The sequence below is a fragment of the Festucalex cinctus genome, chromosome 10 (genome assembly GCF_051991245.1).
Source record: "Festucalex cinctus isolate MCC-2025b chromosome 10, RoL_Fcin_1.0, whole genome shotgun sequence".
NCBI classification, from domain to species: Eukaryota; Metazoa; Chordata; class Actinopteri; order Syngnathiformes; family Syngnathidae; genus Festucalex; species Festucalex cinctus.
The window spans coordinates 25,968,757-25,981,944 of record NC_135420.1 but is presented as its reverse complement, the minus strand read 5'-3'; the positions used below and the strand labels follow the sequence as shown (position 1 = coordinate 25,981,944).

At 40.2% G+C, this 13,188-nt stretch overlaps 1 protein-coding gene across 5 annotated transcripts in view; it reads left to right on the top strand.

Moving 5' to 3' along the window:
• Nucleotides 1-13,188, top strand: part of tgfbr3 (transforming growth factor, beta receptor III) — a 259,659-nt gene that overhangs the window by 207,661 nt on the left and 38,810 nt on the right. For 3 of the 5 annotated variants that reach the window (XR_013285283.1, XM_077533668.1, XM_077533667.1), the window contains one exon: nt 6,924-7,078. Coding sequence is in view for 4 of the 5 variants with exons in the window: in XM_077533668.1 (XP_077389794.1) it covers nt 7,018-7,078 (61 nt within the window). In the remaining variant the exon portion in view is untranslated. Of the gene's footprint in view, nt 1-1,466; nt 1,563-3,050; nt 3,265-6,923; nt 7,079-13,188 lie in introns of those variants that run through there. The other 2 variants (XM_077533670.1, XM_077533669.1) reach the window with 2 other exon arrangements.

The window sequence follows — 13,188 nt, the reverse complement described above, 5'->3', positions numbered from 1 at the left end:
TATTTATTTGCAAGTTATGACACCTTTATCTGCAAACAATGACAAAAACTCAAATTCTTAATGATTTAGCGTCATCTATCTGTCTAGGACACAAAGATAAAATGTAGCAATTGGACAAAATGTGTAGGAGGACTTTGTTTTTGAAATGGCCTACAGGAGCATAAAATGGCTGCTTCAAACCACAGTGACTTATTTCCTGTGTGTTTTTGGCCATGATTTCTTGACACAGTTTTTTTTTTTTTTTTTTTTTGTGTACTCATGAGAGATATTAACCTGGCCATAGCCAGATGGATATGCGCTTCACTCAAAGTGAGTTCTCCACAATATCCATCTGGTATCTCTCCAGAGCAATTTGGTCGGGAAAAGGCGGGACATTATGGACAATAATTCAAGCTGATTGGGCGATGCGGCATTGTACATGTTTATTTTAGCCAATCGCGGCCACGGATGAAAATTTCCTGTTCATTCCTGCCGAAGGGGGGAAAAGCACGAACATCTTACCAGCTAGAAATGCACGAAGCGCCTCTCGCTGTTCAACATTCAACAAGGAAACGGCGAGTAATTCTGCGAGAACAGAATTAATTGCAGCGTCCATTCGTCCATGTTAGGTTTCTTTCTTAGCTCCGGTGTCGGCTTCCTGGTTTCGACACAGTTGCATATCCCGCCCCCAAACACAATGTTGCTCTATGATTGGTGGTTCGGAACGGCGGTTATCAGCAGGAAAGGTACAAGATGGTATTCTCCGGGGTTTGCGAACTCACAAATACCGCGAGAATTCATCTTGCGAGAGCAAAGTTACAGAAATGGACAAAATGGCAGACTTCCTGTGTTTTTTCAGACATTTTGTGGCTCTTCGTGAATTTGGTAAATTTCATGTTACCAAATGAAAGTGGCTTTGGAGACTGAATTTTCACAAAAAAAAAAAAAGGAATTGCGGGTAGTTGCCAATTACAAACTATTGTAAATTTTCACCATGAGAAAAAATGTTTTGCTTTTGAGTGTCCTCCAAAAGGTGCCATATTTGGCCTAAAAATAATAATGACTGGCCCTGATAAGTAATAATCTGCGATCATGAGCTGCAGTAACTTGTGACAGAGCAGCGTTGGCTTTGACAGGCGGCGCCATCCACTGGATGGAATCTAAAACTCAAAAGCCTCGCTTAATGAAACGTGAAGCGGCACTGACGCGCTTTCATCTCGCGCCCTGACACGGTGTAAATAAACACACTTTAAGTCCGACATGCATATGGATGAGATGGAAGATAATTTGATCCCTTTGAGCGCGTCCTTGTCAAGCGTCAGCATTTCTTCTTCTTCGTCGTCGTCGTCTTTTTTTTCTTTCTTTTTGTTAATGTGTTTGTGTGTTTTCCACAACAAAAGTTTCCTTCCCTCTTGTCTCGTTAGTGCCACATCACATCTTCCGTGACATTTACCGTGTTCCCTTTCAGCGCGAATCTGCCGTTTCACACGAAGGGATCACTCGGAGCATAGTTTTGGCTCTTGTGATTCGGCGGAGGAATGAAAGCGTCACGTCGGCGCCGATTTCGCATCACAGCCTGAAACGTACGTATGGAAATGACCAAAGGCGAGCGACGGCGTTTGTTTGTCTGATGTCATCTCAAAGCTTCTTCGTCTGCTTGGTCCTTTGCAACCGAAAATCATGGAGATCAGCAAACGCTGTCGAAAACCAAAGGATGTTTGCGTCTTTGTTAAAAAGCCGAGTTTCCGACAAACATGACATTTTGATGACATCCTTTTGCATTTTAGGCATTAAAAAAAAAAAAAAAAAAAAAAAAAGCAGTGACGGGCCATGTATTTGATGTCTGGCTGCTTACCTGACTTAATCAACCTTTTAATATCACAAATATCACATCGCAATGATGGAAATCATCAAGGCACAGCAATCTGTTCACATCATTGATAGCGACCATTGCTTTTTAACATAACAGGGTTGGAATGGTGAGCGTCAGGGGTCAAATGTAAAACCTGCCTTGGCAGCAATCAGAAAAAATCTCTTAAGACAAGTTTGGAAATGTCGAAAATGATCCTAAAATGGCCGCTTTAATTCAAGTTGTTGAACTTTGCTGTCACGCTCCACCTTCACACAATGACGAGAACTCAAAATCTTTGTCATTTAGTCTCATCCGTCTTCTACTTTCAACTTTATTTCTCCATTTGTCTCTGGGGGGCAATTGGTTCTGCAGCAGAGAGCAAAAACAGTCCAGTACAGAGAAAGACGTAGGACAAGTGGGGGAAGGGACCCTGAAAATACAGTGATGGCAGTTTATTCTGGAATAATACACTTTTGTTTGCATGAGTTGGCTACAACTTTCTTTCCCCCCCAAAAAAATTAAACAGTGTAAAAAAAAAAAAAAAAAACAGGTCTTCATTCTTTAGTTCTTCATTCTTCATTCTATCTTTAAAACAATTATTTAAGCCGGAAAAATGGCTTTGCAACAGTTGTATTCACAAATGACGAAGAATTCTAATTTTATACCACATAGACTGCTTTCCTTGTAAGATTACTCTTAAAAAAAAAAAAAAAAGTATTAACCCTAACTTTTTATCTCAATAAATAATATATATATATATATATATATATATATATATATATATATATATATATTTTTTTTTTTTTTTTTTTTTTTTTTGTCAAAAAAAGTACAATTTGAATCACTAAAATATAAGTTTATGCACCCTTTTTCTTGGCAAAAGTTATTCTCCAAAAAGAAACGTTTTTTTTTTTTTCTCGTGAAATATTTAAATTTAATTTATTTGGGGGGTACGATTTGATTGTAGAAAATACAGTTTATGTTTTTCTGGTATATTTCTAAAATTGTAATTATTAATTTGTTCTAATTTTAATACTCTTGTCTTCCTACGATTAGCACTAGTAATACAAAAGTTAATTCACTTTCGTAGATTCAACAAGTGACTCGAAAGTTGCAGTGTGATGTCACCAGCGACCGCCCCCTTCTGATGGGGACTCCTCGACCGCCCCAACCCCCAAGCCGCGCCCCCCTTCAGATAAACCCATCCGAGCTTGTAGGAAAGTCAGCAAAAAAGTGTGGAAAACTCCGGAGTGAAGGAGGACTCTTTAGCTTCACAACGCCCACACCGCGTTTTCGTGGAACTCTCTTCCACAATCCCGCTCAAGTCGCTCCGGTCGCGGCCAAGTTAGGACCGCCGTGCCCCGGGGAAGAAGAAGCTGTTTTCGCCGCCTACGGAGCACTTTTCCCGGACGTGTTGCTTTCTTCGACTGGAGGTATACGCTCCGTTACTTTGTCAAAATAGCTACCGTATAGCTTGTTATTGTGTTGTGAACACCGACATCAAAAACAACGTCAACAAGTGAACGTCAAAAAAAGAGTTAATTTTACGCCTGTATGTCTTTTTAATAGAGTTCCACGAGTGTCGTTTGGAGCTTGTCTGTGTTGTTGACAACATCTGCATCCTTGTTAGTTGAGTAATTATGATATGTATTATTGGCAACTGGGAACCCTGACATGATTTGTAAAGCTTACTGGCTACTTGTTTTGGTCTACTCACCCAACATAATGAGAATAAATGTGTACAATTCTCACCAAAATTTAACACGCTAAATAGAAGATATATACGTCCATCCAAGTCTGAAAAATACATTCATAATAATAAACAGAAATTTAAATAATACTAATCAACCAAAGGGAGTTTTGTTTTGATAGAACTCTTGTCTTGGCTGTCATTAGATCAGGTGTGTGTCAAATACACATCATCGTCATCATCAGTTGTTAGCAGCACCCAACGAAATTAACAGCATTGCAATTAGAAAGCTCATATTTTTAGTTGATGTAATACATCAGCATTCAAATTCTTTATATACTATTAAATTGGACCGATGACCTGTCCAAGTCAATTGAGGGGAATGAAAAATAACGTTAGAATGTGGTTGCACAAGTGTAGATCTTTAAATGGTGTCAGGTGTGTGTGTTTAGGTAAAAATGGTAGGATGATTTTCCCTGAGTGATCAATGGAATAATCAATTTCAAAAAGATTTGTGTGTGACTGCCCTAATGATTATTTTAGAAAAGTCAAGTACATTTACATGATTTGATTTTTTAAAAAAAATGCTTGCGGGGGTCATATATGTGTGGTGGGAGGTGAGGAGGTGTCACATGATGCGATGTGAGTGTTGCCCCAACAAAAGCACATGGTGTGTCGGGGAGCCCTGCGCAGCTCCCGAACCCAAAACACAGCTTAACTGCTGGAAGACGTTTTTGGAAATCTGACGCTGTGGGTGAGCGGTTAATCCTGCCGCCTCACAGCAAGATGTTCACCGGTTGAATGCTGCAGAAGAGACGAGGCAGACTGGCCAACTAATTAATAATTGGTGTAGCTCAATAAAGATGAAGACACACACACAGTAATGAGGATCCAAAAACATGTCAGTCAGTGTCTGCTTGAAAATACGTGACTGTTTTGAAGAAAATTTTGTGCAATTGGAGCCGTCATGATGATGTCGCCGCATGTAATTATCTCAATGTACGAACTCGCAGCGGTTGCACACAACGGCTGTCTTCGATGGCTTCTATCTGAGTGAGAAAGGGAAACGAATCGTCCGCTTGTGAGGCGTCATAATTACCACAGCAGTAGTGGTTATGTGCCTCGGTAGGTGCTGCTGTTTTGGTTAGCAAAAGACTTCAATAGGGCTCAGCAGTTGGTACGTTTTGTTCTGATTGGGAAACCTAAAGTACTTTTTTTTTTTAATCATTTTAATATGGCTGGGAGATTTGTCCATTCAAGGAGATTGTCAGGAAAAATCTCATCTTTTTTTTTTTTTTGCAATTCCCGCAAATGTAAAGCATGACGTGACTCACCTTCTTCGTGTGTTTGGTCATGTGACGTTCTCAGGCTGAGCCCTGAGGCACCGTGATGTCATTTTCAGTCAGCATTTGTCAGTGCAATGCAAAATGTCCGCCCAATGAATTCTTTTTTTTTTTTTTTTTAAAGGGGGATTTTTTTTTTCCCTTAATCCGTAATCCACAAATGTAATGCAGTATTAATCAGAATATTATGTTTAGACTAGTGGGGGCACAAATTATTTGAAAAAAAAAATCTGACTACTTTTCTCCTTAACCAATTTTATAAAACTTTCCTTTTTTATTTTTTTTATGAACACCCAACAACTGTCATTTGATGTTGGCAATGATGGTGCTACCCTTTGACCTTTTGCTATGGTTCTGCCTCTCAAAGTTTAACCTCAGCAGCTCCACAGTCCCGGACAGGAGGAGGGTCAAGTGGCAACATAAATCACGGGCGAGGGGCTCCAAACGTGTAATATTTGTCATCCTCCTCCAAAAGCGACTTCCCAGGCCTGGCAGCTGGCGCGCGCTGAAAGCCTTTTTTTTTTTTTTTGTGCCGCGACTGTTTTTGCAGCCGCGGCGCGCCTCCACACTTTGACGCACCTCCGCAGTTTGGCGCATCTGCGCGCTTTGACGCTCCCTGACGCGGTTCACCGCGTGACAGATCGCGCCGAGTTTGTTGCCACACAACGTGGCGCCAGTGTTTTCTGTTTTCTTTATTACCTCTGCCAAGCAGAAGGTAAAAGAGCGATTTATTAGCTATTTAGTTGTAATGATAGAGCCTTGATTTTGTTTGTGTTTTGATGTTTTGGGTAACGAAACATTTTCCAGGATCTCATCTGTCCACTTAATTAGCTTTCCAGGAAAAATGACTTTTTTTGTGTGTGGATTATCCATCAAGATCAATGCAGAGCCTGAATTTTTTTTGGGTGACATTCAATGGTAGGGTCCACCCACGCCACCAATGAAAATGAACACATTTCAACCAAAATACAGTTGTGCCTTGAGATACAAGTGACCCAATTTAAGAGTCGTTAAAGATTATGAGCCAATTTCGGCTGACTTATTTATTTATTTTTAAGTATGCCTAAGCTAGTGATGAGGAAAATGAAGCTTCATGAAGCACTTTTGATATTTTTTACTCCTCTAGATGGTGCTTTTGTTGCAAAGATGCAGTGGAAGTGTAATCGGTTTCCATTGCACTCACCTTTATCTTGAAACAAGGAGCACCATCTAGAGGAGTAAAAAAAAATATTGCAGGTGCTTCATGAGGCTTCATTTTCTTATTAATGTCTGTTTAACTTATTAATGCTAACAAACAACCTCCTTTTGTGTATTTTCACAAAGTTTGTATTTTGTTTTGCCACCAAAGATGGTCTGTTGTTGGCATTACCAGCCTAACCATAACGATAAGCACATGTAGGCTGTCAAGAAATTGTACTAAAAAAAAAAAAAAGTAACAAACTCCCTGGTGCAGAATTTGTACTTGAAGTTCTTGCAAGATTCATGGCAAAATTGCGCTAGGAGGGTTGCCGGCTAATTATCCACTTTATTTATCCTCTGCGAAGAGCAGGTATACTGTGGCTGACTAAAATCGGTATTATGCTGCCCCCAGGTGGCCAAGTTGCGCGCATCAAAAGGAGTTTGATTTTGTTGACCTAACCTCTCTTCTTAATGTGTGTGTAGCTAATAAAGTGTCTGATTACTGCTTATTTTTGATCCAGTAAATGAGATTAATGAGCATATTGTACGAATCTCATCTCAGTCTTCCCGTAGATTTCCATTTGCAAATGTTATTTTCCAACAACATGAAGCGTTGTATGGCGCACCAGAGTGGTGTTAAACTTGTCACGGAGGTGAGCGTTTGAAGCCTCTCCTCAGCGAAAGTGTGTTAATACCTCGTGGCATGTTCCCCGTCTTGCTTTTGAAGTGTGCGCGACTCCCAATTAACCTCCCCGCATTAATCCCCGGCTCGCCAATCTAGCGCTTCCATGGTCTCCTGCGGGGGGGCCGCGTTAAACCCAACACCCCCCTCCCTCCTTCCCTCTTATCACTGCTTGACTTTCTCTTCTTTTGTTTGCAGCGCTGACTTCCTGTAAAGGGGAAAGACGGAAAAAGAGGCTTTTCCGTCCACTTCCAAATATTGTCCAAATATCGGAGGCTGCCAGCTCGGAACAATGGCCAGGAGATGCGCCCTCACCTTGTTGCTTCTTGCGGCGTGCAGCTCGGCATCTGCGGGTACGTCAATGTCAAGTAATTATGTGTTAATTGGTGTCGCTTTTTTAAGGTTTTTGGGTCATGATGCCTTCGTAGTAGAACAGACTGACAAAGTAGATATACACAAGGCAAGCGCTCATCAAGGTTTTAAATTTGAGGTATGACACAATGTGGTTTGCTGCAAATTGAGTTTGACTTTGTGCTGATTTGAAGGAGATAGTGGCAGTTGTTTTTTTTTGTTTTGTTTTTTAATGAGGGCATATATTGACACCATACTAAGAAATAAATATTATAAATATTAAGCAATGAAAACACTCTATCATTGATCATGAAGATATTATACAAGAACATGTTGGCATAAAATTACAAAAGGAAAAGTTTGATCTACTGTAGGCCTTTAATTTCAGGTATGACTCAATGTCAGTTGTTGTCTTGGTGCTGATTTGTGAGTTGGAGTAAGCAGTGCACATTTCTGAGCATGAAAAGTTTATTTTTTGGCCATTATACCGTTCTGAAACAACATACTGACAAAAGTAAGTAATGACACATGAGGAAAACTGTTAAATTGTGGTATGACTGAATGTGGTTTGGTGGCGATTTGCGAGCTTACTAAGTAATGGAGATTGGTTATTTTCCGGGGTAGAAAAGCCTTTTTTTGGGGGGGTTATTTCCTTATCATAGGAATGGAATATTAACACCACTGGTAAAAATCTGGAAAGCCCTCACAAAGACCTTTAATTTGACGTATTACTTGATGTGGCTTGTTGCAAATAGATTTTTGAGTTTGTCCAAATTGTTAATAACCACCACCACCAATGACGACTCAGCTAAGCAGTTACCTCCCTGCTATTTGTCTATTAAATGTTGTAATGTTTGGATGGAAACTGCAGAAATATGAAGGCTTTTATTTTACAAATTGTTTGAAAATGGGACGATTAAAATGTATCGTTGTTGGTTTGTATGTGTGCAAGAGAGAGAGAGAGTGAAAAGCAAAAACAAAGCGCAACATATCATGCCCTTGTGTGACCTTTTGGAATGATTACATCAATCTCTGGGATTTCCCACACTTTCTCCCGGCACGCCTTTGCACATAGTGTATTTGTCAGTTGAGTAAAAAGGGGATTTACAAGGAAGAAATTGCTGACACGGCGAGCTTGAGGAACACAGTCAGCGGGATCCGGCGTGCCACCCTGTGACTTACGACCTCCCGATAAGACAAAGACGCTCGCCCGCTGGACAAAGATGAATGCGAGGCATGTCCAGCGCAGTACAGTACGCTCCCAGTGGCCATTAATAAAAGGCTGGGAATAATGATGTCAGCCGGGGCCCGGACCCAAACCGCACTCAGTGGCTTTGAGGAATGCGCGCGTCGTGACCTTGGCTGTACAAAGAGAAGCTTTTTTTTTTTTTTTTTGCTGCTTGAATGAGAGGATCTGTGCTGCGCGCAGTCCGTCTGCCGTCACCTCGACCTTATTATGGAGCTTCTTCATCACGCCTCGACATAATCACAATACGTCTTTGTCTCTGGACGCCAACGGCTCCAAGCGCTTGACAGTTTACCGCTGACATGGGAAGGGCCTTGACTTACGAGTTTGATTTAACCATGCTTGTAATTCAAACCAACTGTTGCAATAAGTTGTTGCAATGAGTTAACTTATTAAATGCAGGGAATGACATAAAAAGTCCTTTATAATCAAAACATTGAAGGTCGAGAACCAATAAGCGCACAAAGCCAGGATCTAAAACACAATGCGGCTCCGTATGCATTTGCTTCCGCAGAACACCGCATGCATTGTTGCACGTCGTCACCAAGCACACCATGTTTACCACTGTCCAGGAAAAAAAAAAAAAAGTTGTTTTCCTGCAAAGTGTGCATATTCAGATGCTAAAAGAAATGCCTCGGGAGGAGTTAATGAATTCGAAATGTCTTCCTACCGCCTGGCCGTCCTTACAACGTGGAGATTTCGGCCTCCCGCTCAAACGCTTTGCCAGCATCTGTGCACAGGTTTGCCATCTTATCCTCTGGATGCCTTCTGTAACAAGTCTTCTCTCGAGAGTAATGTGATGCAGCTGTTTTCCCCCCCAAATACTTTGTATTTTCTTCCTAATATTTGTGTATTTTATTTTCTAATATTTTACAAATATTTTTCTTAACAATTATTCTTAATATTGTATATTTTTTTGGCCTTTTTAAAGTTTTATCATTATTATTAAAATAATTAAATATTTCTATATATTTTAAAATACTTTTGCAATTATAACTAGGGCTGACTGGGTACCAATACCAGGTATTGGTACTGCTGGAGGCTGTCGATACCATCCGCAGATACTTAAGGGGAAAAATATCGGACATCAAATAAGTCCTCCTCGGTATTAGTTAACTTTTTTTTTAGCTTTTTTAGCTAACATTTTTGTAAGTTTAGTCCTATATTTTTAAAAATAATTATGGACTAATATTTTTGTATTACCTTCAACCATTTTTTCAATGTTCTATTTTCTTTTTTTTTTTTTTTTTTTTTTTCATTTTTGTGTAGTACTGGTGTGTACTATTGTTGTATTTTTTAGCTAATAGCGTATTTTTCATCTTGTTTGACATTTTTTCAACAATTTTAAATTTTTCGTCTAATTTTTTTGTAATTTCTTGTAAAAATAAAATATTTAAAAATAGACACAAATATATTTCAACTAGTCAAAATTGTTTGGAACGAAATACAATTTAGTAAAAAATAAATGTTTGCATTTTTTTTTTCCATTTCATTTCTGTGTATTTTAAAGGCAAAGCTCCAGAAATAATCACTTTTGTCCATCACAGTCCACTTGCATCGTTTCATCGGCTTTCAACACGGCAATTTGGCTTCTCGTTGGACCGCGTGCCGCATCTGTGCAAGCGTTTCCATCTGCCCGCTGGCCACCTTACATAACGAAGCCTTTACTCTCCGGGTAACGCAATCCGCCATCCCATAACTCTCACTGCGGAGCACCTCTCTGCCACGGCACGGCTCTTTGCTGATGGATATATTGTGAACTCTTGGCCAGACTTCCAGCTTTGCGGGGAAATGAAGTCGTGCGGGAGAGCCGCCAGATTTACAAGCCGGAGCGACTTGGCCCGAATCGGTATCGGAATGGAGCTGAGCATTTTCAATCATCTTTCAAGTCCCACAGAATATTGTGTTGTGTGGCAATGTAATTACTGAACTAGTGCTGGGCGATATGGCCGAAAATTAAATTTTGAGTTTTGTTTTGTTTTTTCTTTCTTCAGTCATTCAGTACAAATACGATTTTAAGCGATTTTAAAGTAATAAACCCAACAAACGTTTATTTATAGGTTTCATTTATTCAAAAATAATTATTGTGCAAAATGTTCAGACAACAATAATGTATACTGATTCTAAATCAATTTGAACATAAACTTAACATTCATAGTTTGTGTTTAATTTGCACAATTTAGTAGTTGGTAGCTATGGTAACGGGTTAGGGTACATTTCTAATCATTTTCCTAATAGAAATCAGGTTTTCGTTGATGTTCTGACCTTCAGAGAAGCGAGAGCTTGGCAGTGTGTCATTTCTGAGTAACAATTCTTGGCTGTAAGTAGATGAAAAAAAGTATATCCTCTTAGAGATTTTATCTCCAAACAAAACATAAAAAGTGCCTTGTGGTCTTTTTTTACGAGTTGTGTTTTTAATGATATCATCATTGTCACGTGACAAGAGCACACGAACGACAAAACGCTCACTTACAGCTGCTGTGGAGGGAGGTTAAGTTACAGATTAGTTTATTGTGCTAAGCTAATGTAGCAAGTCAAACACAGAGACACACAATGTTAAGGAGCCGTTTTTCTAACAGGTGAATATAGTGCGGCTGTTGGTTTTGGTTTATTACTTGTTAATTTAGCTATTAGCTTAATCGGCTAAATCTGCTAGCACAAAGGATTAAAAAAAAAAAAAGAAGATATACCTCATCTCTTAAACCTCACTGTGCCAAGTTAGCTTCGCTAGCTAAGTGACTTAGTGGTGAGAGCTCGCATTACTGGCATTATGATCGCATTTTTGAATAAAAAAAAAATTTATAGACTCATTTTGTTTTTTTGTTTTTCATTTACTGTAATTTAGTTTCTGATTTTGATTACATTGATTTGATTATCTGGGCTATTTTTGTTTGATAAGCATAAAATGAAGTTGGAAATTCAAGTTTAATGTCAAAGGTGTAGTTTGTGGCCTTGTCCTCTTTACTATCACACTGAGGGCCCACTCCCTCGCATGATTGCGTTTTTTTTTTTCCTTCTTCTTCTTCTTCTTCTTGACGATGTTGAGAAACACAATGGAAAGCTCACAATCACCAACAGCTGTCTTCCATTACCGACTCTGACTTCACTTATTTGTACGCCTGCTTACTGGAACCATAGACGGAGAGACCGAGAGTGAGAGAGGAAAGCGGGTGTGAGTCAGTGGAGGTGTGCAGATTTGCGTAAGCGAGCTCTTACGAGGAGGAAGGCCGGCGAGATACGAGAACAGCCGGGAACAAGATAGCGACCGTTTCAGTTGATGCGCAGGCAGAAGACCCGTGTTGGAGTAGTGGGCCTGTCCTGTGATTCATGACGCCGCTCGCCTCCTTGCACGACAGAAATAAACACAACACCTTGAAATCATCCATAGGGTCAAAAAAATGCATGTGTATCTCCTGTTATTAACTCTTCATTGCAAACAGTTTTCAAAACAGAGATCACCATATTGACAGCTGTTTGTTCAAGACCCACAGAATATTGTCGAAATTTTTGTAGTCCTCCATGAAAGCAGATTGATTATCTTTGTGCTTAGTCAAAATGATTTGAAAACAATTTGCAAACATCTGTTTTTACTTTGGAAAACATTATTCACCATTTTGCGAGAAAGTAAAGTGCGTCATAATCAGTTTTTCTAGAGTGTCAATTCGAAATAATGTCCTGAATGGGTATTAAAAAGTTTATTTAATTATATCCAATTCATCAATTAACTGAAACAATAACGGACAAATGTATCTGTAATTAATAATAATTGCTAGTTAGCATCCCTATAAAGACTCTGTTCAAGCGCGGGCTGCCTGAACATGTCAGTCTTCAAACATGTTGGCTTTTCTCTCCCCCGTAATCGAGTGAAGTGATGCAACGCTGACATCTACAGGGATCAGTCAGTCATTGCAGTGGTTTACAAACCTAAATTTCACAGACAAGCTGGGCGAGACCCTCTTACCCAAATGGCAGTGGCAGTAAACATTTGGTCTCCGGTTGACAAATGTAAACATCCATGACAGTTAAAGGAGAAGTCAAACTTAAACTTTCTTGACAATAATATGTTATATGTGACCTCACTAACATAAACATGACATTCTGATTAATATTACCTGTGTGAAATATGAGTTATACAGCAAAATCCAGCCGTATTTATCCATCTCAGGAAGGCGGCCATTTGCCACTTGCTGTCGACTGAAGATGACGTCACCGTTGGTCAAGGCCCAGGCAACAACCAATCACAGCTCACGTTTTCTAAAACTGAGCTGTGATTGGTTGTAACTTGTTGCCTGAGACCCGAGCAACTGTGATGTCATTTTCACTCGACAGCAAGTGGTAAAATGGCCGCCTTCTGGTATTGTTAAAAACGGTTGGATTTTGCTGCTTAACTCATATTCTACTTAACGCAATATTAACCAGATTACCATATTTAGACTGGTGGGTCTGCATGGAACATATTAAGATTTTTGGGGGGTGGGGGGTGGGTGGTGAGTGGTTGACTTCCCCTTTAATGAATTAATGCCATTTCTCTACCCAGTCATGAGTCACGATAGCTGTCACTTTGCGCACTAGAAATATACAGAGTGACTAGAAACAATCCGCAGGCACATTGTAGTGTTATGTGACACGAGGCAGCATGGGGCCGGTGTTGGGGCCTCCCTGTCAAGATAAAGGCCCGGCCTGACCGTGGCTATGTAAACAGCCCCAAAGCGTTGCGCCTAGCGATGCCTCAACATCTGCTCGCTGGAAGAAACCCCGCCGCCGCCGTTGTCGATTCGAGTGTGGCGACCCATCCCGCCTCCTCCTTCTCCTTCTCCTTTCCCGCCCACGCCGCAATTCTCCGGTTACAGCGCTTGCGCAATCTGA